The sequence below is a fragment of the Gallus gallus genome, chromosome 1, assembly GCF_016699485.2.
Source record: "Gallus gallus isolate bGalGal1 chromosome 1, bGalGal1.mat.broiler.GRCg7b, whole genome shotgun sequence".
NCBI lineage: Eukaryota > Metazoa > Chordata > Aves > Galliformes > Phasianidae > Gallus > Gallus gallus.
This window is the reverse complement of record NC_052532.1, coordinates 242623-269129: the sequence shown is the minus strand read 5'-3', so window position 1 is coordinate 269129 and position 26507 is coordinate 242623. Positions and strand designations below refer to the sequence as shown.

General features: G+C 58.0%; 5 protein-coding genes across 15 annotated transcripts in view; 1 reads left to right on the top strand and 4 right to left on the bottom strand.

Annotated features, from left to right (window-relative positions):
• The window catches only part of LOC107055489 (C-type lectin domain family 2 member D-like), a 134836-nt gene extending 127270 nt beyond the window's left edge, over positions 1-7566 (bottom strand). Inside the window, exon 1 of the mRNA XM_025152807.3 lies at positions 7275-7566. The gene's annotated coding sequence lies outside the window, so the exon portion shown is untranslated. The remainder of the gene's footprint in view (positions 1-7274) is intronic.
• The window catches only part of CLC2DL4 (C-type lectin domain family 2 member D-like 4), a 164916-nt gene that overhangs the window by 26723 nt on the left and 111686 nt on the right, over positions 1-26507 (top strand). The gene's annotated exons all lie outside the window — the stretch shown is intronic.
• LOC121106485 (C-type lectin domain family 2 member B-like) lies at positions 1013-5322 on the bottom strand. 5 transcript variants are annotated; one of them, XM_046944158.1, is made up of 5 exons: positions 5092-5322; positions 3897-4114; positions 2659-3150; positions 2194-2300; positions 1013-2094 (listed from the first exon to the last, which is right to left on the bottom strand). In XM_046944158.1, the coding sequence occupies exons 2-5, from the start codon at positions 4009-4011 to the stop codon at positions 2089-2091; spliced, it is 720 nt and encodes a 239-aa protein (XP_046800114.1). In that variant the 5' UTR covers positions 4012-4114; positions 5092-5322; the 3' UTR covers positions 1013-2088. The 5 variants fall into 5 exon arrangements, with proteins under 5 accessions (XP_046800114.1, XP_040558752.1, XP_046800112.1 ...); XM_040702818.2 differs by lacking the exon at positions 5092-5322 and having other exon boundaries at positions 2659-2840; positions 3049-3150; positions 3897-4189; XM_046944156.1 differs by lacking the exon at positions 5092-5322 and having other exon boundaries at positions 3897-4189.
• LOC121113328 (C-type lectin domain family 2 member F-like) lies at positions 11262-14148 on the bottom strand. The gene is made up of 5 exons (XM_040702682.2): positions 13856-14148; positions 13009-13110; positions 12619-12800; positions 12153-12259; positions 11262-12064 (listed from the first exon to the last, which is right to left on the bottom strand). The coding sequence occupies exons 1-5, from the start codon at positions 14088-14090 to the stop codon at positions 11935-11937; spliced, it is 756 nt and encodes a 251-aa protein (XP_040558616.2). The 5' UTR covers positions 14091-14148; the 3' UTR covers positions 11262-11934.
• Positions 18090-26507, bottom strand: part of LOC112532872 (C-type lectin domain family 2 member D-like) — a 100655-nt gene continuing 92237 nt past the window's right edge. For 3 of the 7 annotated variants that reach the window (XM_040702754.2, XM_040702743.2, XM_046944079.1), the window contains exons 2-6: positions 20524-20716; positions 19683-19784; positions 19293-19474; positions 18991-19097; positions 18090-18892 (exon numbers count right to left, since the gene is read on the bottom strand). In XM_040702754.2, coding sequence (XP_040558688.1) covers positions 18751-18892; positions 18991-19097; positions 19293-19474; positions 19683-19784; positions 20524-20716 — 726 coding nt within the window. In that variant the 3' untranslated portion in view covers positions 18090-18750. The other 4 variants (XM_046944063.1, XM_046944057.1, XM_046944072.1 and 1 more) reach the window with 3 other exon arrangements.

Below are 26507 nucleotides of genomic sequence, written 5' to 3'. Positions count from 1 at the left end.
CACCAACGTGCGAAGGAACGTCTGCACGGTGTGGGTGGCGGAGCGCTGGGATGGGCTGCCCGGGGCTGGGGGGTCTCCTCCTCTGCAGGCACCGCGCTCCCATCGGACGCCCTCCTGTGCAGCTGCTGGAGGAGCTGCTGGGGCGGGGGCTGCACTCCGTGAGCTGCGGAGGTCCCTCCCGACCCCTACAGCTCTGTGATTGTGTGACCCCTCACGATGGGGGACGCCGAATGGAGACCCTAAAATGGGCCCCCCCACAATAGAGTCCTCCGAAAGGGATCTCCAGGTGGGGACCTCAAATGGAGAGCCCGAAACTGAACCCCTAAATGAGACCCCCAAAAAAGGACCCCACATTGGGACCTCAAATGCAGATGCCAAAAGGGACCCCCAGAGCGCAGACTCCCAGACATGGGGGGAATCATGGGGGCTTTGGGACTCTTCATGAGAAAAGGATGATGATGGTGTATGATCGTGGCCACGATGATCAGTAACGATGGTGTTTGTAACGCCGCGTAGCGGGAACTGGGGCGATAATGGTATCAAACAGCATTGATATTGGGATAACCATCACAACTAGATAATTGTCCCGTCAATAATGGGAGCCCCCGAAATGGGGACCTCAAATGGAACCCGTAAAAAAGAGGACCCCAACTGGAGACCCCAAAAGGGGACACCCAAAATAGGAACTCCAAAAGGGGTCCCCCAGATTCAGACCTCCAAATAGCAGACTTCCCATAGGGGGACCGCAAATGGAGGCACCAAAAGGTGAACCCCAAGATAGAACCTTTAAAATGGGAACCCCAGTTGGAGGCCCCCAAATGGGGATCCAAAAACTGGGACACCAAAAAGGGGACTCCCAAAAGGAGGACACCAAATGGAGACGACCAAAAAGGGGACCCCCCACATGGAGACCCCAAAAATGGAAACCTCACATGGAGACCCTGATCCCCCTAAAAAAAAGGGAAATAATGGGGAATTTGGGCTCTTAATGAAAAAAATAATAAAGATGAGCTGTGATGACTGTGTTTGTAATGCCACGCTGTAGGGACAAGGACGATAATGGCATCAAATAGCATTAATAATGGGATAATCATCAAAAATGGAGAAATGATAATGGGATAATGGGGGGGGGCACTAAACAATAAAAATAAGTGTATTAGTAAGAGTGTAAAGAATAACGGCGACATGCAGTGATAAAATGGGGTGAACCGGGCGGATACTCATAAGAGAAATATTATTAATAATCAGATAATGATCAGAACTACATAAAGTAATAATAAAACGGTGGTATTGTGGGGAGGGCACTTAATAAAGTCCATCAGGAAGGCATGAGTAGTATTAGTGTGAGGAAAAACAGTATTAAACGTAGTGGTAAAATTGGGGTGGAAATGAGAGAAATGTTACAGCTATTAATAATGAGGTAATAATCGAAAATAGGAAACGCAAATGGTGATAATGGGAATCGAGGCACTGATAACGGTAATGACGTTCATATTGCTAATAATGGGACAAGAACGAAAAGTAGTGATGAAATGGGGAGTTGGGCAGTAGAGGAGGGGAATTGTGGCAGGGACTGTTAATAAACGGGAGTAGAAACGGTAAAGGAAATAATGCCGAACATAATGATAGGAAGGGTAATAAATGCAGACTTGCAATAACAATAATCGTAATAACAATAACGAAGACGGTAATAGTGTAAGTGGAGAGAACCGTGCAGAATCGTCAGCTGCACACCCAACCGTCCCGTGGGGCTGTGATCTGTAAGGACCCTCCAAGGACCCCCTTTAAGGCACAGTGCAACAGCTGTGTTTCCTGAGAGACAGCGAGCAGCACAGCTGGCTGAGTCCATGTAAACACAAATGTAGCAGTGCTGGAAAGAGGCAGATTCCAGTACACACGGATGGCATGGAAGGCCCAGCAGCGTTGGCACGAGCTGCCTGGGATGGGATCCGTCACTGCAGATTTGTCCCTTTCCTCCAGCGGACGTAGCTGTCGGCTCTGCTGCACACCCAGAATTTCTCATTGTGGCAGAGGGCTGAGCTGATCCCGTCCCCATTCAGGTACGCACATCGGCCTCCGCCTCGCAGCTCAAACCTGAGCACAGGAGGGTGGAGAATGAGAAACCCAATCCCAGCCCATGCCAAACAGACCCCATAAGAGAGCCCACCCCGACAGACGGACGCACACACTGACCAGTTGCTGAAGGTGCTGCCATCGGCCCATGTCCAGTGCTCGGCCCCTTCTGCCCTGTGCAGCCCAATCCAGTGGTCTTCCGGGCCCTGGTACTGCAGCATGAATCCCTATGAACAAATCCAGGTGTGATTGGAGCCGTTGGAACACATCCCATCCCCTCCCCACATCTCAGGTCCCACCTCGCTGCAAGGCGCTGCACTCATATTGGTGCAATGCTGTGTTGGTAATGGTGTGGACAAAGCCCTCCCCTGGAGGTGCGCAGATAAAGACGGCAATGGGAGGGTGCAGGGAGAGGGGAAATGAGCACTTGACACTGTCCCAGCACAGCCCGGTGCTTTCGCCAAAGGCATCTCCTCGTGACTTTGGCATGGGGCCAATTGGGGGCACCGGGAGGAGTTGCTGCGGCCCCACAAGTGTGGGTTTCCCACCCCCGTGTTGGCACTGGGGCTCACGCCCCGCTCTCACCATCTCCTCCTCCGTCTCTATGGTAGCCAGGGAAGCTCCGAGGCGGTGGCAGTGCTCCCTGCTGCTGTTCCAATCGCTCTCCGTGTCCGAGAAATAATAGCATTTCCCTTGGAAACCGACCCAGGCGTTGGGGCACACGTGGGAGAAGGGTGGGCGAGGTGAGCACGACGGACGCTGGAGCACTGACAGGGAGAGAGTTGGGCAAGTGGGAGGCAAAGGACGTTCCCCTGCAGCTGAGGTGGGGTTGGGATGCACGGCCACGGGGCGATGCCCTCGGAGCGGTTGCAGAGGCCGGGAGTTGGAGCAGAAGGTGCTTTGGGGCACCACGTGGGCAGCCCAGGAGGTGGGATGGGGGCTGTGCGTCTCCGTGGGGATGCGGGGGGCACTCACCTATCACGGCCACCAGCGCCAAAACAAGGATGCACGGCACTGCACACAAAGCCACGCAGAGCACGCGGCGCCTGTTCTGTCTCAGCTCACTGCATCCGGAGCCTGGCCAGACAGAGAGCAGTTCATGAGTCACACAGTCAGCACGGCTGGAAAAGACCTCCAACATCGTCCGGCGCGACCGTCCACCGTAGCACCGCTATTTCCCCACCAAACCCGATCACTTTGTACTGCAGCCCCACGGCGCTGTGCTGCAGACTCCGCACCCCCACAGCTCCGCTCCCCTCTCTGGACACGCTGCAGGGCCACAGTGTCTCTCTGGCAGTGAGGGGCCAACGCTGAGCGCAGCACTGAGCTGCGGCCCCAGCAGCGCCACACAGACGGACGGGCACCTCCTGCTCTGCTGCCCGCACTGCTGCTCCTACGAGCCGGGGCAGAGCAGAAGCACCGCGCTGCGAGCCTGACTACAGGATGTAGCGGAACGGATCTCCACCCCCCACCGCCCTCCCCCGCTCTGCACGCTGCGAGAAAGAGTTCTTTACTGTCCGCCCGCGCAGCGCCCGCCCGCAGCTCGCTCCGGGCTGCTGCCTTTCCAACGCTCTCGCTGCCATCCCAGCCCCGTCCCCGCGCTGTCCCCGCGCTGCCCGTCCCTTCTCCCGCAGGAGGACACTCCTTCTCTCCCGCACTCTCAGCACAGCTCCCCGCTCACTCCCGCCGCTCTCTTCCCTCCGCCTCAGCTCGCGGCACAGCGGGACGGCACCGCCGCCCTCAGCACGGACTGCCCGGGGCCCCTCCCGTGGGCTCGGGCTCTTTTCCCCGCTCGGCCCTTTCCCGCTGCCTCCCGGCATTACCCCGTTGCGCTCGGACTTCTTCCTCTCCCGGCTGGACCGTCGCCTCTCGGGGCGGGGAAGGGCTCAGCCGCTCTTTTTCTTCCTTAGCATCGTGGAGGTGCGGGACTGCGCCCATCGTGTGCGGGGAGAGGAGCAGAGAAGGGTCGCGCTGAGCGTACACCGGTCCCAGCGGATCGCTCTTCTTAGCGAAGACCTCACGGAGGAATCTTGGCGTAAAGCTGAAAAACAGCGGCATACTGCAGTGGGCACAGCGGTACTGAAAGCGCTCAGTCGCAATCGGGAAGCCGTCCGGGAACGTCGCCAACAGCGTGCTCGATATAAAGACGCGGTCGGCAGAGGGGCGGGGCGGGGGAGGTGCAGCAGTACTGTTGCTGTTCCTGTTTGTCTTTGCTATGTTTGTCTTTGCTCTTCCTGTTCGTGGAGTGAATGGGGGCTCTCAAGGACTGACTGCGCTGGAGGCCAAAATGAGCCTCGCTGAACTGAGCGGCAGAAGCATCCCGTCGTGACGGGCCCAGGGGCTCTGTGCATACTCGGTACGGATTTCGTCCGAAGGGGCATTTCAAGGATCCCAGGGGGTATGGATGGGCCTTTGGAATAGCTGCTGTAGACACAGACGACATGAAGCAGCCGTCTGTTCTGCCTGGCCTGTCAGAAGATCCGTCTGCCGTGGGGTTGCTACAGGTAAAAGAGCAGCAGGTGCCGACTGCTACCAGAACGGTGCACAGACAGCAGCACCGCAGCAACAGGGATTCCGTGCTCCCCATTCATACGTTGATTCGTCAGCTACAGTCAGGGGGGGATCAGCAGAACCCACCCAGCTCCACACGGCCGGTGCGTAAAGCCAGTAGAGAATGGAGGCTGATGGCAGGCTGCCGTGGCCTGAATGAATCCTAGCACTGCTCCGCTTGGAAAAGACCCTCGGGAAAGTGAAGTCCGACCCCAACCCAACCATCCTGCCCGACTCCGCTCAGTCCTGTCCCTGAGCACCACATCCAAAGGGTTGTCAAACACATCCAGGGACGGTGACCCAACCGCCCCCCTGGGCAGCCCCTCCCAGTGCTTAACGGCCCTTTCTCTACAGCAGTGTTTCCTGATATCCAACCTCACCCTCCCCCGGTTCAACCCGAGGCCGTTTCCCCTCGTCCTGTCAGCTGTCAGCAGTGAGAAGAGACCAAGCCGCTCTCACCGCAATCACCTTTCAGGTATTGGAAGAGAGCAATGAGGTCTCCCCTCAGCCTCCTCTTCCCCAGACCAGACCGAACAGCCCCAGTTCCTTCCGTCGCTCGAAGTCACACCCCCACGGGGTGCAGAAGCGCGCTCATAGCGCCCCGTCCTCCCAGCGGTCCCGAAATGACAGAAAACCGCCCCCCGAGGAGAAGAAAAGATCCCAAAGCCATCGTTCCTTCCGCAGCGCACAGAGTGCCGCAAACGGCCCTACGGGCGGCCCCTGCCCGCAGATTTGCATGGCCCCGCCCCTCAGCCACGCCTCCCTCCCATTGGCCGTGGCCCCGAAGGCCCCGCCCCGCGCCCTGGCCCCATCCCGCCCCTCCCGTCTCCGTCCCCCGTCGCCGCGGAGGGCGGCCGTGCTGCTGCGCGTGCGCACTGGGATCGGCGGCGGCCGCCGTAGGGCTGTGACGAGGGAGGGGAGATGGCGGGGCCGGGGCTGCGGTGCTCCGTCCGCCGGGCTGTGCCGAGGATCCCCTCCGCGGAGCACAGCGGCGCTCTCTCGGCTCGGTTGTGCGGCGCGTTCGCGGGGCTACGGCCGTGGAACGGCGCCGGGAGCGACGTCGCCCACAGCCAAAGTCAGACGGCGGCCGGGAGCGACGGGAAAGCGACCCAGGCGTTTTTTCTTTGCACGCATCGGAAATTCCTGGGCAGGGTGAGCGCGACTCGCGATGCTGGAGCACTGCGAGGGAGACCTGAACTGCACCAAGTGAGCCACAAATGGACCCGAACGGACACAGCTGGCCCAGAAATACGGACACACTGCCCAAAATGCGCAGAAATGGCGCCAAAGAGACTCACAACACAGAGAAACATCCCCACGATGCCCCCACATCAGACCTAATAGACCAAAAGCACCTCAAAGTGACCCAGGCAGATGTGAGATGGGCCCAAATGGACACAAAAGGCCCTGGAATGGCTCCAGAGACATGAGAATGGCCCCAAAACCACTCGGAATGGATCCACAAGGCACTGCAATTGACCCAAAATATCAGTGAGTGACACAAACGGCCCCAGAACAGCTCAAAATGAACTGAAACGGCCCCGGTTTGCCTCAAAATGGACACAGTTGGCTTCGAAGTAACCCCCAAATGACCCCAACACAACCCCCAAATGACCCCAACACAACCCCCAAATGACCCCAACACAGCCCTACGTGGCACTTCAAGGTCCTCAAATGGTGGAAACTACACCCAAAGCATCCCAATGAAGAGTGAGAACAGGACCCTGCAGTTATAGAGAGAAGGGCCTCACAGCAAGAAAAGGGAAAGTAGCTTCACAAGGTAGAAATAAGGGGCAAATAGAGAGAGTTTAAGTAGAGAGTGTTAGAAAACAAGGGGTTCCAAGCACTTTCACAGACACCAGGTCTGGAATAGCAAGGAGGATGAAGGCCATCAAGATAAGGACTGCAGAGCAGCTCCAACACATTTGGCAGGGAGGTGATTGCATGTCTACAGGGCGAGCTGAAACCGGTTCGGGGGATGCCCCCCCCGTTCAGGGTCAGAAGATTGCAGCGAGGAAAACTACGAGCCTTCATCATCACGACCTGCTTCGCACGCGCAAGGGGGGAGGGACTGCATGCTGATGGGCTCTCGGGAATGTAGTGAATATGCATCCGAATTCCTGTCAACTACTGATGATGTATTAGTTGGACCTGTATCTATAGCACCATTTCTGCTGACGGTGCGCAAGTTAGGTGGAGCGATCCCCCTTGCACCGGGCTGTACGCGCGTCACCAATAAACACATGCCTGCTCTATATCCTTACCGCCTATAGGGTCTGATTGCCGCACGTCAACCCCCCACCGGCCTGCCCCGCTCTGCACGCAGCAGGAAATTTCTTTGCTCTCCGCCCGTGCAGCGCCCGCCCGCAGCTCGCTCCGGGCTGCTGCCTTTCCAACGCTCTCGCTGCCATCCCAGCCCCGTCCCCGCGCTGTCCCCGCGCTGCCCGTCCCTTCTCCCGCAGGAGGACACTCCTTCTCTCCCGCACTCTCAGCACAGCTCCCCGCTCACTCCCGCCGCTCTCTTCCCTCCGCCTCAGCTCGCGGCACAGCGGGACGGCACCGCCGCCCTCAGCACGGACCGCCCGGGGCCCCTCCCGTGGGCTCGGGCTCTTTTCCCCGCTCGGCCCTTTCCCGCTGCCTCCCGGCATTACCTCTCTGAGACTGCCGTTCTTCGTCTCCTTCGCGCGTCGTCGCCTCTCGGGCGGGGAAGGGCTCAGCCGCTCTTTTTCTTCCATAGCAGCGCCGAGGTGCGGGACTGCGCCCATCGTGTGCGGGGAGAGGGGCAGAGAAGGGTCGGGCTGAGGGCACAGCGGTGCCGGCGGAGCGCTCTTCTTAGCGAGGACCTCACGGAGGGATCCTGGCGGAAAGCTGAAAAACAGCGGCATGCTGCAGTGGGCACAGCGGTACCGAAAGCGCTCAGTCGCAGTCGGGAAGCCGTCCGGGAACGTCGCCAACAGAGTGCTCGTAATAAAGACGCGGTCGGCAGAGGGGCGGGGCGGGGGCGGTGCAGCAGTACTGTTGCTGTTTCTGTTTGTCTTTGCTATGTTTGTCTTTGCTATTCCTGTGGGTGGTGTGCGTGGGGGCTCTCAAGGACTGACTGCGCTGGAGGCCAAAATGAGCCTCGCTGAACTGAGCGGCAGAAGCATCCCGTCGTGACGGGCCCAGGGGCTCCGTGCATACTCGGTACGGATTACGTCCGAAGGGGCATTTCAAGGATCCCAGGGGGTATGGATGGGCCTTTGCAATAGCTGCTGTAGACACAGACGACATGAAGCAGCCGTCTGTTCTGCCTGGCCTGTCAGAAGATCCGTCTGCCGTGGGGCTGCTACAGGAAAAAGTGCAGCAGGTGCCGACTGCTACAAGAACGGTGCACAGACAGCAGCACCGCAGCAACAGGGATTCCGTGCTCCCCATTCATACGTTGATTCGTCAGCTACAGAGTCCATTGGTGCTGTTATTATTTGACCCATCATTATTAATAATGTTTGTAATTAATTAATTTCTCCATCTACCTGCTGAAATCCGCATCCCTCCAATTTGGCCATAAGGATGTGGTGGGGGACCACGTCAGAGGCCTCACTCAAGTCCAGGTAAATGACATCGCTCAGCTTCCCTTTGTCCACCAATGCCATTAGCCCATCATAGTAGGCCGCTACTGGGTGGGATCACACGTTGGGTTGTCTGGGATCACACGTTCATTCCTCACGTGATCAGCGATGTCCTCCAGGAGGATGTGTTCCATCATCTTCCCAGGCACAGAGCTGGGATTCTCCAGCCTGTAGTTCCCCGGATCCTCTTGCTCCCTTTCTTATAAGCGGGAGTGACGGGACCTCTTTTTCCAGTTATCCGGGACCTCGGTGACAGCCACGACATTTCAAATATGATGTCACCCTGACACCGCATCGCGGCTGCAGGGTTTTCTTCCCGGATGGCGGATGGCAGTGAGAGCTGCTGCTGACGGTTCCACCGAATGAGCCTGGAGGTCTTCTCCAGTCCCGGCGGTTCCGTGGAGTCGCCCACTCAGAACGCCGAGCGCCGCCCACGCCAGGCCGCGTCACGTGACAAGCGCTAACTTCCGCTGCTCTTACGGGGAACTATTCCTATTCGGAGCTGTTCCGAGAAGCGGCCTTCTCGGAATCCCTCCACGCCCCCCTGGTGGCGGTCATCTGATTGGTCGCCGGCGCGCCGTCTCGCAAACCACGCCCCCTCCATTAACCCCTTCGTGCCCGCGGCGAATTTGGGGAGCTTTGGGGACCATTTTCGGGTCCTTTCGGGATGGCGTGGCGCCGTTCGGGCTGTTTAGGGGATGTCCGCGGGTGTTCGGGCCGTTTCTGGATGTTGGGCCATGTCGGTACAGTCCGGGGGACGTTCTGGGCTGTAAGTGCTGCTTTGGGCAATCAGGGATTGATCCACAGCCATTTGGGAGCCACTCCCGGGGGCACTTTGGGGTCATTTTGGGATGGTTTTGGTGTCATTTGGACCATCTGAGAACCTTGAAGTGCCACGTAGGGCTGTGTTGGGGTCATTTGGGAGTTGTGTTGGGGTCATTTGGGGGTTACTTGGAAGCCATCTGTGTCCGTTTTGAGGCCAACTGGGGCCGTTTCAGTTCATTTTGAGCTGTTGTGGGGCCGTTTGTGTCACTCACTGATATTTTGGGTCAATTGCAGTGCCTTGTGGATCCATTCTGGATGGTTTGGGGGCCATTCTCATGTCTCTGGAGCCATTCCAGGGCCATCTGTGTCGGTTTGGGCCCATCTCACATCTGCCTGGGTCACTTTGAGACAGTTTTGGTCTATTAGGTGTGATGTGGGGGCACTGTGGGGAAATTTCTGTCTGTTTTGAGTCTATTTGGTGCCATTTCTGTGCATTTTGGGCAGTGTGTTACTATTTCTGGGCCAACTGTGTCCATTTGGGTCCATTTGTGGCTCATTTGGTGCAGCTTTGATCATAGAATCATAGAACCACCAAGGTTGGAAAAGACCCACAGGATCATCCAGTCCAACCATCCACCCATCACTAATAGCTTTGACTAAGCCATGTCCCTCAACACAATGTCCAAACGTTCCTTGAACACCTCCAGGGTCGGTGACCCCACCACCTTCCCGGGCAACCCATTCCAGCTTGAAGCTGTTCCCTCTAGTCCTACCACTGTCACCCGAGAGAAGAGGCCGACCCCCAGCTCACTACAGCCTCCCTTCAGGTAGTTAGAGAGAGCGATGAGGTCTCCCCTGAGCCTTCTCTTCTCCAGACTGGACAATCCCAGCTCCCTCAGCCGCTCCTCCTAAGGCCCGCGCTCCAGACCCCTCACCAGCTGTGTTGCCCTCCCCTGGACACGCTCCCGGGCCTCCATGTCTTTCTTACAGCGAGGGGCCCAAAACTGGGCACAGCGCTCGAGGTGCGGCCTCACCAGTGCTGAGTACAGGGGGACAATCACTTCCCTGCTCCTGCTGGCCGCGCTGTTTCTGATACGAGCCAGGATGCCGTTGGCCTTCTTGGCCACCTGGGCACACTGCTGGCTCACGTCCAGCCTAGCGTCAATCGACACCCCCGGGTCCATTTCCTCTCCACACAGGGTCCCCTACAGTCTGGGGGGCAGAGAGTCACTCCACCAGTCGATCTCCCACTCGCACTCTCTGATGGTCCTTAGCCAGAGACCTGAACCGCCACATTTCTGGGCAGGCCCTCTGTCTGGGTCGCCACCGTCTTCCTGGGGGAAGCCCGCTGCCCCATAGAGACCACGTTACAACCTGCGGTCTCAGGGGCTGTCAGTGTCCCTCACCCAGTATAGTCTTAGCTGCCCTGAAGCTGAAGCTCCTGGAGCGTGGAGCTCTTGGAGCGGGTCCAGAGGAAGGCCACTGAGATGGTCAGAGGGCTGGGGCACCTCTCCTATGAGGAAAGGTTGAGGGAACTGGGCTTGTTTAGCTTGGAGAAGAGGAGGCTCTGGGGAGACCTCATCGTGGCCTTCCAGTACTTGAAGGGAGAGTATAAACAGCCTCATAAATGGCTGTTTACAAGGGTGGATAACGATAGGACAAGGGGGAATGATTTTAAACTGAGACAGGAGAGGTTTAGGTTAGATATGAGGAGGAAGTTTTTCCCCCAGAGGGTGGTGACGCACTGAACAGGTTGCCCAAGGAGGTTGTGGATGCCCCATCCCTGCAGGCATTCAAGGCCAGGCTGGATGTGGCTCTGGGCAGCCTGGTCTGCTGGTTGGCGACCTGCACATAGCAGGGGGTTGGAACTCAATGAGCATTGTGGTCCTTTTCAACCCAGGCCATTGTATGATTAGATATAAGACTGGATACCATAGTTTAGTCAGGGCTTTGATCCCCTCCTTAGGTATAGCACAGCTGGAATGGGCTATAGGGAATATTTCAGCAGAAATTGAGGTAACAGCAAATCCAACCACTGAAGTTCCTTATCACTCGAACTGGGAGGTAGACTCATTGAAACGGGTGGTCTTTCAGAATAGAATGGCTTTGGATATCATAACGGCTCCTATGGGGGGGTATGTGCCCTGATTAACACTAGTTGTTGCACTCACATAGATGAGTATGGTAAAATAGAGGTCGGCGTTCAGAAAACCTGGGATCAAGTGCTGGGATATAGAAAAGGGTGGACTGAATCATGACGACATCTTTTCCATATTTTGAGAACGGCCTTTTTCACATAACTTGAGTGGATACAAGCAGAAGGACAAGGTCCCTGTGTACACATCAGCTCAAGTCCACAGAAACTCGATGCCAAACAACAAGAACAGAGAAGAGATTCCCCGTTGTTGAGACAGGACAGTAAAGATATGCCTCAGCTCAACACAGCAATACAAGCTGGTTTGGGCAACACCCCCCTTAAAAGCTCGGCAGTTCACAATGAGGTACAGCCTTATAACCTACATAAACTTACACAGGTTAAAGAGTTTGATTCCATACACCACTGCCCAGAGCCAAAGTCAGACAGTGGCTGGCAGCGATGGAAGCGCGATGTGACACGGTGGTGGCACCGCAGTGTCACACAGAGCCCGAAAGGAGAGCAGGAATACCCCCGCCCTCGGGTCCGGCTGCAGTAGGGCAGCACCATGGGATCCTTCCATGCTGCTGCAACCTCTAGGGACCCTCAGAAGACCCTCCTTTTAAGGCACAGAGGAACAGATGAAGTGCCGGAGAGATAACGACCAGCAGACTTGTGTGGATCCATGCAGGAACCACTGCAGCAGTGCTGGAAAGAGGCAGGTTCCAGTATACACCAATGGCATCACAGAGACCAGTAGTGTTGGCACGAGCTTGGTGCGGATGGGATTTGTCATTCTGGGTATTACTCCTTCCTCCAGCGGACGTAGCTGTCGGCTCTGCTGCACACCCAGAACTTCTCACTGTGGCAGAGGGCTGAGCTGATCCTGTCCCCATTCAGGTACGCACATCGGCCTCCGCCTCGCAGCTCAAACCTGAGCACAGGAGGGAGGAGAATGGGAAACCCCATCCCAAACAGACCCAAAAGAGATCCCACCCCGACAGACGGACGCACACACTGACCAGTTGCTGAAGGCGCTGCCATCGGCCCATGTCCAGTGCTCGGCCCCTTCTGCCCTGTGCAGCCCAATCCAGTAGTCTTCTGGGCCCTGGTACTGCAGCATGAATCCCTATGAACAAAACCAGGTGTGATTGGAGCCGTTGGAACACATCCCATCCCCTCCCCACATCTCAGGTCCCACCTCGCTGCAAGGCGCTGCACTCATATTGGTGCAATGCTGTGTTGGTAATGGTGTGGACAAAGCCCTCCCCTGGAGGTGCGCAGATAAAGACGGCAATGGGAGGGTGCCGGGAGGGGGGGAGATGAGCACTTGACACTGTCCCAGCACAGCCCGGTGCTTTCACCAAAGGCATCTCCTCACGGCTTTGGCATGGGGCCAATATGGGGCACCGAGAGGAGTTCGTGCGGCCCCACAAGTGTGGGTTTCCCACCCCCGTGTTGGCACTGGGGCTCACACCCCGCTCTTACCATCTCCTCCTCCGTCTCTATGGTAGCCAGGGAAGCTCCGAGGCGGTGGCAGTGCTCCTTGCTGCTGTTCCAATCCCTCTTCGTGTCCGAGAAATAATAGCATTTCCCTTGGAAACCGACCCAGGCGTTGGGGCACACGTGGGAGAAGGGTGGGCGAGGTGAGCACGACAGACGCTGGAGCACTGACAGGGAGAGAGTTGGGCAAGTGGGAGGCAAAGGACGTTCCCCTGCAGCTGAGGTGGGGTTGGGATGCACGGCCACGGGGCGATGCCCTCGGAGCGGTTGCAGAGGCCGGGAGTTGGAGCAGAAGGTGCTTTGGGGCACCACGTGGGCAGCCCAGGAGGTGGGATGGGGGCTGTGCATCTCCGTGGGAATGCGGGGGGCACTCACCTACCACGGCCACCAGCGCCGAAACAAGGATGCACGGCACTGCACACAAAGCCACGCAGAGCACGCGGCGCCTGTTCTGTCTCAGCTCACTGCATCCGGAGCCTGGCCAGACAGAGAGCAGTTCATGAGTCACACAGTCAGCCCGGCTGGAAAAAATCTTCAACATCGTCCGGCGCGACCGTCCACGTAGCGCCGCTATTTCCCCACCAAACCCGATCACTTTGTACTGCAGCCCCACGGCGCTGTGCTGCAGACTCCGCACCCCCACAGCTCCGCTCCCCTCTCTGGACACGCTGCAGGGCCACAGTGTCTCTCCGGCAGTGAGGGGCCAACGCTGAGCACAGCACTGAGCTGCGGCCCCAGCAGCGCCACTGAGACGGACGGGCACCTCCTGCTCTGCTGCCCGCACTGCTGCCGCTACGAGCCGGGGCAGAGCAGAAGCACCGCGCTGCGAGACTGACTACAGGCTGTAGCGGAACGGATCTCCACCCCCCACCGCCCTTCCCCGCTCTGCACGCAGCTAGAAAGAGTTCTTTACTCTCAGTCCGTGCAGCGCCCGCCCACAGCTCGCTCCGGGCTGCTGCCTTTCCAACGCTCTCGCTGCCATCCCAGCCCCGTCCCCGCGCTGTCCCCGCGCTGCCCGTCCCTTCTCCCGCAGGAGGACACTCCTTCTCTCCCGCACTCTCAGCACAGCTCCCCGCTCACTCCCGCCGCTCTCTTCCCTCCGCCTCAGCTCGCGGCACAGCGGGACGGCACCGCCGCCCTCAGCACGGACCGCCCGGGGCCCCTCCCGTGGGCTCGGGCTCTTTTCCCCGCTCGGCCCTTTCCCGCTGCCTCCCGGCATTACCCCGTTGCGCTCGGACTTCTTCATCTCCCAGCTGGACCGTCGCCTCTCGGGGCGGGGAAGGGCTCAGCCGCTCTTTTTCTTCCATAGCGCCGCGGAGGTGCGGGACTGCGCCCGCCGTGTGCGGGGAGAGGGGCAGAGAAGGGTCGGGCTGAGGGCACAGCGGTGCCGGCGGAGCGCTCTTCTTAGCGAGGACCTCACGGAGGGATCGTGGCGGAAAGCTGAGAAACAGCGGCATACTGCAGTGGGCACAGCGGTACCGAAGGCACTGAGTCGCAGTCGGGAAGCCGTCTGGGAACGCCGGCAACAGAGTGCTCGATATAAAGACGCGGTCGGCAGAGGGGCGGGGCGGGGGAGGTGCAGCAGTACGGTTTCGGTTTGTCTTTGCTCTTCCTGTTCGTGGTGTGCATGGGGGATCTCCAGGACTGACTGCGCTGGAGGCCAAAATGAGCCTCGCTGAACTGAGCGGCAGAAGCATCCCGTTGTGACGGGCCCAGGGGCTCCGTGCATACTCGGTACGGATTACGTCCGAAGGGGCATTTCAAGGATCCCAGGGGGTATGGATGGGCCTTTGCAATAGCTGCTGTAGACACAGACGACATGAAGCAGCCATCTGTTCTGCCTGGCCTGTCAGAAGATCCGTCTGCTGTGGGGTTGCTACAGGAAAAAGTGCAGCAGGTGCCGACTGCTACAAGAACGGTGCACAGACGGCAGCACCGCAGCAACAGGGATTCCGTGCTCCCCATTCATACGTTGATTTGTCAGCTACAGTCAGGGGGGGATCAGCAGAACCCACTCAGCTCCACACGGCCGGTGCGTAAAGCCAGTGGAGAATGGAGGCTGATGGCAGGCTGCCGTGGCCTGCATGAATCCTAGCACTGCTCCGCTTGGAAAAGACCCTCGGGAAAGTGAAGTCCGACCCCAACCCAACCATCCTGCCCGACTCTGCTCAGTCCTGTCCCTGAGCACCACATCCAAAGGGTTGTCAAACACATCCAGGGACGGTGACCCAACCGCCCCCCTGGGCAGCCCCTCCCAGTGCTTAACGGCCCTTTCTCTACAGCAGAAAAGGTTATAAGTTGAGGTTGGATAAAAGTTCCTGATATCCAACCTCACCCTCCCCCGGTTCAACCGGAGGCCGTTTCCCCTCGTCCTGTCAGCTGTCAGCAGTGAGAAGTGACCAACCCGCTCTCACCGCAATCACCTTTCAGGTATTGGAAGAGAGCAATGAGGTCTCCCCTCAGCCTCCTCTTCCCCAGACCAGACCGAACAGCCCCAGTTCCTTCCGTCGCTCGAAGTCACACCCCCACGGAGTGCAGAAGCGCGCTCATAGCGCCCCGTCCTCCCAGCGGTCCCGAAATGACAGAAAGCCGCCCCCCGAGGAGAAGAAAAGATCCCAAAGCCATCGTTCCTTCCGCAGCGCACAGAGTGCCGCAAACGGCCCTACGGCCGCTGTTCCCCCTCCCCCCTCCGGACTGCCGTGCGCGGTCCCCGACGCAGCGGTGCACCCACAGCACTGCGCCGCCGCACGGCGCCGAGCGGCAGCGGAACGCGGCTCAGCGCCACCGCGGTGCGGCGCTCTGCGGAGATCCGCCCATAGGGGGCGCTGTGCGGACGCCCGGCGCTGCACGGCGCTACCGCGCGGTGCGGTGCGGTACGGTGCGGTGCGGTGCGGCGCGGCGCCCCCCCGCCTCCGTCCCCGCTGTGCCCCGGGAGCGGCGGCGATCCCTCCGCGGAAGCCGCGCTGCGACGGGAGGAGGGGACGGAAAGCGGCTCGGCTATCGCCTCCGCCAGTTCCCTCAGCACTCTCGGGTGAATCTCATCCGGCCCCATGGACTTGGGGCGGTCCAGTTGGAGCTGTGCGTCTCTGACCGTGTCCTCCTGAATCGTGGGGGGTTTTGACTGCTGCCCAGCCAAGGCTGCCAGGTCAGAGAGCGGAGTACCCTGAGGATAACTGGTCTGACTTTTAAAGACAGACGTAAAGAAGGCATTCAGAACCTCTGCCTTTTCCTTATCCTCAGTGGTGACATTCCCAGCCTCATCCAGTCAAGAATGGAGATTCTCCCTGGTCCTCCTCTTTCTGTTGGTGTATTTGTAAAAGAGTTTCTCGTTCCTTTTTACCTACCCCAGCGGCCAGGTTAAGTTCAAGCTGGGCTTTTGCCTCTCTGATTTTCTCCCTGCGCATCTTAACAACTTCTTTGTATCCTTTCCGGGTTGCCCGTCCCTTCTTGCCCAGGCGGTAGATTCTCTTTTTCTCCTGGAGCCTCAAGAATAGTTCCCTATTCATCCACGCCGGTCTCCTTCTGCACCGGCTCATTTTGCGGCTCGGGGGGACAGCCTGCTCCTGCGCCTTTCAGACTTCCTTCTTGAAGAGCAACCAGCCGTCTTGGACCCCTTTACTTTCTACGACTGAACCCCAGGGGACTCCCCCTCCTAGTCTTCTCAACCAGTCAAAGTCTGCCGTCCAGAAGTCCAAGGTAGCAGTTTTGCTGTTCCCGCTCCTGGCTCCACCAAGAATCGAGAACTCTACCATGTCGTGGTCACTCTGCCCGAGACAGCCCCCGACCTCCACATCTCCCACCAGACCTTCTCTGTTGGTGAACAGCAGGTCTAACGGGGCAGCTCCTCCCGTAGGCTCTCTCACCAGCTGCATCAGGAAGTTATCCTCCACACACTCCAGAAACCTCCTAGACTGCTTCTTCTGCGCTCTGTTGTATTCCCAGCATATGTCGGGGAAGTTGAAGTCCCCCACGAGGACAAGGGCCGGCGATCGCGCAGCTTCCGCCAGCTGCTCACAGAACACCTCATCTGTCTCTTCATCCTGGCTCGGCGGTCTATAACAGACGCCCACCAGGATGTCTGCCTTGTCGGCTCTTCCCCTGACCTTTACCCACAGGGATTCAACCTTACCATCCCCAGCCATGAGCTCAGTAACCTCAAAGCGCTCGCTGACATAGAGATCCACGCTGCCACCCCTCCTTCCTTGCTATCCTTCCTGAAGAGTTTGTAGCCATCCATTGCAGCACTCCAGTCACGGGAGCGGTCCCACCACGTTTCCGTAACGGCAACTAGGTCAGAGCTTGCCTGCCGCACAAAGGCTTCCAGCTCTTCTTGTTTGTTGCCCATGCAGTGTGCATTGGTGTAGGCGCACTTCAGCTGAGCCCCTCGCCTCAACCCTAATCCCATTACTGCTCCTCCAGGCTCATCTCTGGCGGGCCTGGTTTTATCCCCTTCCCCCTTCATATCTAGTTTGCAGCCCACTCGACAAGTCCTGCCAGCCCCTAGGCAAGGGTCCGTTTCCCTTTGAGACAGGTGATACCCATCGGCAGAGCTCAGGCCTGGTGCCGAGTAGACCGCCCCATGATCAAAGATCCCAAAAGTCGTGCGTTTGCACCAGCCTCTCAGCCATGTGTTTATGAGATGTGTTTTTCTGGTCGTCTCAGTGTCCTTCCCCGCCACTGTAGGAATACAGGCAAATACTACCGGTACGCCTGCTCCGTGAACTAACCTCCCCAGTCCCCCAAAACCATGTTCGATAGTCCTCAGGCTTCTGTCAGTGACCGCATCGCTGCCGGCCTGAACTATCAATGAAGGATAATAATCAGAGGGGCGGATCGGACCGGGAAGCTTTCTAGAAATACCCGTGACCCGGGCCCCAGGGAGGCAGCACACCTCCGTACGGGTAGGGTCAGGCCGACATTTTGGGCCCTCTGTTCCTCTCAGGAGGGAGTCACCTACGACTGTCACCCTCCTTTCTTTTCTGGAGGAGGCAGTCTTCAAGCGTGGAGCTGACCGCCTCACCGTAGGCACGCTTGGAGGCAGTCCTGCCACCTCATCCTCACTCACCTCTCCCTCTGCTTTCAGGGCTTCAAACCTATTACACGGAGGCACCTGGGGAACCGCGCTAGGTCGGGATGGGGGTTGCCTGCGTTGCCGAGCTGGGACCTGCTGCCCTTCCTCCTCTCCTCTCAAGTCGGCCTGGGCCTGGCTAAAGCAACTATTTGTAGCAGTAATTGTACTGATTATCCGCACAGCAACACCCTGCATAGGTGTGCAGGGTTCCTTCTGGTGTTGTTGAAAAAATCAAGGTGACTGCAACACCTGGAAGAGACATCGGATGAGGCACCGGAGGGAACCAGGAGAGTAATTCAGGACGGTGGTAATGGACAACAGTGCGTTGTAGACAGAAGGATTTGCCTGGGATATAGAAAAGGGTGGACTGAATCATGACGACAGCTTTTCCATATTTTGAGAACGGCCTTTTTCACATAACTTGAGTGGATACAAGCAGAAGGACAAGGTCCTTGTGTACACATCAGCTCAAGTCCGCAGAAACTCGATGCCAAACAACAAGAACAGAGAAGAGATTCCCCGTTGTTGAGACAGGACAGTAAAGATATGCCTCAGCTCAACACAGCAATACAAGCTGGTTTGGGCTACACCCCCCTTAAAAGATCAGAAGTTCACAATGAGGTACAGCCTTATAACCTACATAAACTTACACAGGTTAAAGAGTTTGATTCCATACATCACTGCCCAGAGCCAAAGTCAGACAGTGGCTGGCAGCGATGGAAGCGCGATGTGACACGGTGGTGGCACCGCAGTGTCACACAGAGCCCGAAAGGAGAGCAGGAATACCCCCGCCCTCGGGTCCGGCTGTAGTAGGGCAGCACCGTGGGATCCTTCCATGCTGCTGCAACCTCTAGGGACCCTCAGAAGACCCTCCTTTTAAGGCACAGAGGAACAGATGAAGTGCCGGAGAGATAACGACCAGCAGACTTGTGTGGATCCATGCAGGAACCACTGCAGCAGTGCTGGAAAGAGGCAGATTCCAGTATACACCAATGGCATCACAGAGACCAGTAGTGTTGGCACGAGCTTGCTGCGGATGGGATTTGTCATTCTGGGTATTTCTCCTTCCTCCAGCGGACGTAGCTGTCGGCTCTGCTGCACACCCAGAACTTCTCATTGTGGCAGAGGGCTGAGCTGATCCTGTCCCCATTCAGGTACGCACATTGGCCTCTGCCTCGCAGCTCAAACCTGAGCACAGGAGGGAGGAGAATGGGAAACCCAATCCCAGCCCATGCCAAACAGACCCAAAAGAGATCCCACCCCGACAGACGGACGCACACACTGACCAGTTGCTGAAGGCGCTGCCATCGGCCCATGTCCAGTGCTCGGCCCCTTCTGCCCTGTGCAGCCCAATCCAGTGGTCTTCCAGGCCCTGGTACCGCAGCATGACTTCCTATGAAGAAACCCAGGTATGATTGGAGCCGCTGGAGGACTTTCCCCCCCATCTCAGGTCCCACGTCGCTGCAAGACATGTCCTCATGGCCTTGTCATGGGGTCAATTGGGGGCACTGGGAGCAGTTGGTGCGGCCCCACAAAGTGTGCATTTCCCACCCCCGTGTTGGCACTGGGGCTCACGCCCCGCTCTCACCATCTCCTCCTCCGTCTCTATGGTAGCCAGGGAAGCTCCGAGGCGGTGGCAGTGCTCCCTGCTGCTGTTCCAATCACTCTCCGTGTCCGAGAAATAATAGCATTTCCCTTGGAAACCGATTGAGGTGTTGGGGCACACGTGGGAGAAGGGTGGGCGAGGTGAGCACGACGGACGCTGGAGCACTGACAGGGAGAGAGTTGGGCAAGTGGGAGGCAAAGGATGTTCCCCTGCAGCTGAGGTGGGGTTGGGATGCACGGCCACGGGGCGATGCCCTCGGAGCGGTTGCAGAGGCCGGGAGTTGGAGCAGAAGGTGCTTTGGGGCACCACGTGGGCAGCCCAGGAGGTGGGATGGGGACTGTGCGTCTCCGTGGGGATGCGGGGGGCACTCACCTATCACGGCCACCAGCGCCGAAACAAGGATGCACGGCACTGCACACAAAGCCACGCAGAGCACGCGGCGCCTGTTCTGTCTCAGCTCACTGCATCCGGAGCCTGGCCAGACAGAGAGCAGTTCATGAGTCACACAGTCAGCACGGCTGGAAAAGACCTCCAACATCGTCCGGCGCGACCGTCCACGTAGCGCCGCTATTTCCCCACCAAACCCGATCACTTTGTACTGCAGCCCCACAGCGCTGTGCTGCAGACTCCGCCCCCCCACAGCTCCGCTCCCCTCTCTGGACACGCTGCAGGGCCACAGCGTCTCTCTGGCAGTGAGGGGCCAACGCGGAGCGCAGCACTGAGCTGCGGCCCCAGCAGCGCCACACAGACGGACGGGCACCTCCTGCTCTGCTGCCCGCACTGCTGCTCCTACGAGCCGGGGCAGAGCAGAAGCACCGCGCTGCGAGCCTGACTACAGGCTGTAGCGGAACTCCATCCACCAACGCCCTCTCCGCTCTGCACGCAGCTAGAAAGAGTTCCTTGCTATCCGCCCGTGCTGCGCCCATCCGGAGCTCCCTCCGGGCTGCTGCCTTTCCAACGCTCTCGCTGCCATCCCAGCCCCGTCCCCGCGCTGTCCCCGCGCTGCCCGTCCCTTCTCCCGCAGGAGGACACTCCTTCTCTCCCGCACTCTCAGCACAGCTCCCCGCTCACTCCCGCCGCTCTCTTCCCTCCGCCTCAGCTCGCGGCACAGCGGGACGGCACCGCCGCCCTCAGCACGGACTGCCCGGGGCCCCTCCCGTGGGCTCGGGCTCTTTTCCCCGCTCGGCCCTTTCCCGCTGCCTCCCGGCATTACCTCTCTGAGACTGCCGTTCTTCGTCTCCTTCGCCCGTCGTCGCCTCTCGGGGCGGGGAAGGGCTCTGTCGCTCTTTTTCTTCCATAGCAGCGCGGAGGTGCGGGGCTGCGCCCGTCGTGTGCGGGGAGAGGGGCAGAGAAGGGTCGGGCTGAGGGCACAGCGGTGCCGGCGGAGCGCTCTTCTTAGCGAGGACCTCACGGAGGGATCGTGGCGGATCTGAAGAGCAGTTCCGAAAGCGCTCAGTCTCAGACAGGAGGCGTTGCGGTGCAGCTGCGTGTGCCGTGCTGCTACAAGAACGGTGCACAGACGGCAGCACCGCAGCAACAGGGATTCCGTGCTCCCAACTCGTAAGTTCATTCGTCAGCGACCGCCCCCCGCCACTCCGCACGCGCGTCTCACGCACGCGCGTCTCACGCACGCGCGTCTCACGCAGGCGCGCACCCGACTCCCAAACCCGGCCTCGCCTCGCCTCGATCATGCCCCGCTCCGGGCGGCCCCCCCCGGCAGATTCGTATGGCCCCGCCCCTCAGCCACGCCTCCCTCCCATTGGCCGTGGACCCGAAGGCCCCGCCCCGCGCCTTGGCTCCGTCCCGCCCCTCCCGTCTCCGTCCCCCGTCGCCGCGGAGGGCGGCCGTGCTGCTGCGCGTGCGCACTGGGATCGGCGGCGGCCGCCGTAGGGCTGTGCCGGGGGAGGGGAGATGGCGGGGCCGGGGCTGCGGTGCTCCGTCCGCCGGGCTGTGCCGGGGATCCCCTCCGCGGAGCACAGCGGCGCTCTCTCGGCTCGGTTGTGCGGCGCGTTCGCGGGAAGGAAACGCGCGGTGCGTTTCAGGAGCGCGTGGCTGCAGATAGAGCTGCCGAGCCGCTGTGTTACGCGGTGGGCCACTGCTGCGACACCGCGACGGCTTTTGCGCGGCGCGAAGTCACGCGTGCAGCTTTGCGGGCCGGAAGGCGTTGCGCGACGCCGCTCTGTTTGAACACGGGACCTTCAGCACAACGAACGCGGACGGAACGGGCTCGGGCACCCGCAGGGACGGAGCCCCGCGCGGCTCCGCTTCCCCTCCGTGACCGCGGGGCGGCGCTGCTGAGCCGCTGCTCCCCGGCGGGAGCGGCGCTGGGCGGCCCGGGGAGAACGGCGGCCGTGGTCCGGGCGTGCGGAGATGGGAGCGGGAACGGCACGGCGCTGGTGGAGCCGCGCGGGGCGACGGGTGGCAAAGGAAGGCGGAGGGAGGGACGAAGGGCGCTCTGCCAGCCCAGCCCTCTCTCCGGGACACGCGCGGCGGCACCGAGCGCGCCCTCGCTTTGCCGCCGCCCCGCGGAGCGCTGCAGGGACGCAACGGCGGAAGCCGTGCGACGGCAACGGCAGCGAGTCGGGAGGATCGAATCCAAAGGGAATCGCCTTAAAGCTCGGCGGCATCGCGGAGCGCTGCGGCTCAGCGAGAGCCGTGAGTGCAGAAACCCTCGTGCGGGGCTACGGCCGTGGAACGGCGCCGGGAGCGACGTCGCCCACAGCCAAAGTCAGACGGCGGCCGGGAGCGACGGGAAAGCGACCCAGGCGTTTTTTCTTTGCACGCATCGGAAATTCCTGGGCAGGGTGAGCGCGACTCGCGATGCTGGAGCACTGCGAGGGAGACAATGGGGCAAATGAGAGGCAAAGGGAGACAAGCGGGCACCCCACGAGGTGGGACGGGGGCAGCGCTTGGGGAGCAGCTCAGGGCGCTGGGATACAGGGGCGTGAAAGCAAAGTAGTGCCGTATCAGCATCCAGAACTGCACGATCTGCATGGACCTAAACTGCACCAAGTGAGCCACAAATGGACCCGAACAGACACAGCTGGCCCAGAAATAGGGACGCACTGCCCAAAATGCGCAGAAATGGCGCCAAATAGACTCACAACACACAGAAACTTCCCCCACAGTGCCCCCACATCACACCTAATAGACCAAAAGCACCTCAAAGTGACCCAGGCAGACGTGAGATGGGCCCAAATGGACACAAAAGGCCCTGGAATGGCTCCAGAGACATGAGAATGGCCCCAAAACCACTCGGAATGGATCCACAAGGCACTGCAATTGACCCAAAATATCAGTGAGTGACACAAACGGCCCCACAACAGCTCAAAATGAACTGAAATGGCCCCGGTTGGCCTTAAAATGGACACAGTGGCTTCCAAGAAACCCCCAAATGACCCCAACACAACCCCCAAATGACCCCAACACAACTGGAGTAAAGTGCTGGAGTAGAGCCGTAGGACCCAGAGGTCCCCTTAGAAGGCGGTAAAGGGGGGGGGCTGGAAGAGTCCATGGAGGGTTCCACCCCTGCTGGACTGAAAGCAGTGTGCGAACTGCAGGGATATGAGACAGCGGTGGAGAAATCCAACCGTCTCTGATTGCAAAAGCGGAATGATGGGAACCTGGGAAGTTTTTCCTGGCAAATCCACCGGTGAAATTGCAGCCAGGAGAGCAGGAGAAAGAGGTTTATTTTCTGGTGGGCACGGGTGCCTCTCACCACCCGCAGATGATTTTGCATCAGTAGTAGGAGCTACTGCCCAACAAGAAAGAGCTTCCCTTTGGGGATCAAGTGAATATAGGCTGAGAAAATAAGTCGGAATACATCAATTCCTGTACATGCCGGGTTCTCCAAAACCGTTCCTCTGGCAAGGCTCATTAGAACAAATGGATGCAGAGATTCAATTCAATAACACTGGAGCTAAGGGTCAATCAAGATGAACTGATTGCAAATGGTAAGTCTGGCTTTAACACAAACTGGGAAAACAACGTTGTACCCCCAGAAGTTGCAGAAATCTTAAATAAAGTATGCTTAGCAGTGTGGGTATCAGGGATGCCTGGTAGAGCCAAAATGCAGCCCTAAGTTCAAAGCAAGAGCTGGAGCTAGCCCAGTCAGGGTAAAGCGGTGCCCTCTGAGGATATGCAACCGGAGAAGGATAAAAGAAAAATAGATAACTTTTGGATTTTGGATGACTAATTGAATGTGAATCCAAATACAAGACTCCAATCTTGCCGATGAAAAATTGGATAGCAAGTGCTATAGTTTAGTACAAGATTGCAGGGCAAGTCATAGACTTGCTGAATGTATACACTCCGTGGTGGCAAATCCATCCACTTTAGTATCTAAGTTAGGGAGTGAGTAGGTGGAGTTTGCCTTCTGGATGTGAAGGATGCCTTTCCTGCCTGGTTTGGCCAAAGGAAGCCTAAGGTTATTTGCCTTTGAATAGGAGAACCCCAGTATGAGACCAAAAAGACTCATTTAACCTGGACAGTGTTACCCAGGGTTGTGAGAACAGCCCAATGATTTTTGAGAACTGCTCAACTCGTGAGCCTGAGATTTGGGTTCCTCCATCCCACGGTGGAACTTTACTGCAGAACGTGGATGCCACAGAAACAAAGAGGGCTGTGCGCAATGGACTCTGAGCATGCTGAGTTTCTTGGTTTCAGTGATGATCAAGTTTCTCAACAGAAGGCACAAATAAATCAACAGCAAGTGACGGATCTGGGATAGGAGATTACAGCTGGACTTGGAACCTTTAAGGACTGCCAGCAAAGAAGCCATCTGCCAAACCACTGAGCCACAAAGTGCCGAGGAACTCCGTACATTCTCAGGAATGACAGCAGGGTGCCAACCGTGGATACACGGCTACGGACTGGTGGTAAAGTCCCTTTATGAAGTGGGTAAGAGATGGCCAGAGTGCTTGAGGGCGGTGGCTGCACCAGTGTTCAATATTCAAGAAGCCAGTAAATCTAGGCCAAAGAAGAACAGTTTGAATATCTCATACAGTGTCTACTGTAATGGAGGTAAAAGGCGGGCATTGGCTCTCACTCCCAGAGGTTCCTGAAATGCCAGGCCATCCTGGTACAGCAGGATGATGCAGAAATAACTGGAACTAATATTGTCAACCCAGCATCTCTCCTTACGGAACTCCTGGAGAACCAATATTTCATGACTGTTTTGAAACTACTGCGGCTACGGACTGCTGCCAGTCGGAGCTGAAAGACGAACCCTTAGAAGATGCAGAGGACACCTGGGTTACTGATGGAAGCAGTTTGGTGAGACAAGGAAACTGTAAGGCAGGATATGCAGTAATTGCTACTGACAAGGTCATCGAAGCACAACCGTTACCTGTGGGGACTTTCCCTCAGAAGGCTGGAATGGCTGCCTTGACGAGAGACTCAAATATACAGACAGATGCTAATGATGTATTTGGGGTGCTACACGCTCATAGCACCATCTGAAAAGAGCAAGGATGGCTCACGCACCAGGAAAAACAGCATGCAGGAAGGGAACACTGTACAGGAAACTGGAGGTAAGATGGTGGATCGGGGGCAGAACAGGCAGTTGAAGGGGGCTTTAATTCCAGATGGTAAACTTAAAATTTCTGAACCTGAGTCAGAACCTGTAAAATATTCTGAAGAAGGTCGGAATTAATGATTGAGAAGGGAAGAGAGCAAGCTGACAGATGGGTACGTGCCCGGGTGGACACACTGTTGTGTCCTTTAGTATTTCACGGAAATTGGTTCTAAGGGAAGATAAGAAAATGTATAGGTCAAACAGGTATTACAAAGTACGATCCCAGGACCAGGAACAGAGTAAAGTGGGCCTATTGGGAAAGGGAACCTCCCAGGGCAACGGTGGCAAATTGAGTTCTTGGAACTGCCAAGAAAAGGGGGTATTGCTGTATGTTGGTATTAACTGATACCTTTTTGGGATGGCCAGAAGTATTTCCCTGTAGGACAAATAAGGCTTGGGAGGTCACAAAAATGCTGTTACATGAAATAATTCCAAGGTTCATGGTTCCTGTAGCAATCTAATCAGATCGAGGCCCACATTTTCTTTTGCCAAGGTGGTCCAACAAATAAGCACATTACTGGGAACTGATGGGCAATTGCACACACCTTATAGACCGCAGTCAAGCGGACAGGTGGAAAAATGAATCACCTGATCAAACTACAGATAGTAAAACTTGGCCAAGAGGCTGGGATTCCCTGGCCACCGGCACTGCCTTTGGCACTGCTGAGAATTCAGACTAAACCCCGAACCAAAGAAGGACTAAGCCCATATGAGATTCTTTATGGGCAATCTAATACAGTACAAAAGGAAATCTCTATGCTGGTGGGGAATGAGGTGTTGATTATGAATGTATGATTATCAATCAGAATTGCTGTGCATATTAGATGATACTTCTTTCAAGCTATTATATATAGTTATAACCTAACTGGGTTATAGAGTTTGATTCCGCACGTCGAGGCCGACAGTTCTCTGCTCCTCTCCCCGCACACGACGGGTGCAGCCCCGCACCTCCACGATGCTATGGAAGAAAGAGAGCGACAGAGCCCTTCCCCGCCCCGAGAGGCGACGGCCCAGCCGGGAGAGGAAGAAGTCCGAGCGCAACGGGGTAATGCCGGGAGGCAGCGGGAAAGGGCCGAGCGGGGAAAAGAGCCCGAGCCCACGGGAGGGGCCCCGGGCGGTCCGTGCTGAGGGCGGCGGTGCCGTCCCGCTGTGCCGCGAGCTGAGGCGGAGGGAAGAGAGCGGCGGGAGTGAGCGGGGAGCTGTGCTGAGAGTGCGGGGGAGAAGGAGTGTCCTCCTGCGGGAGAAGGGACGGGCAGCGCGGGGACAGCGCGGGGACGGGGCTGGGATGGCAGCGAGAGCGTTGGAAAGGCAGCAGCCCGGAGCGAGCTGCAGGCGGGCGCTGCACGGACGGAGAACAAAGAGCGTATTCACGTGAGGGGAACAAAGTGTTTACACGGCACACAGGACAAGGGAGATTAAACTAAAGAAGGGCACGTTTAGTTTCGGTGTAAGGGGAGGTTCTTGCACAGTTGCCCTGATAGGATGTGGATGTTCCGGCCCAGGCTGGGCTCAAGGTCAGGCTGCACGGGGCCCTGGGCACTACAGTCGAGGACGTGATTGACAGCGCTGCCTGTGGGGGAGGATTAGGACGTGGTGATCCCTGGGGTCCTTTCAAACATAAA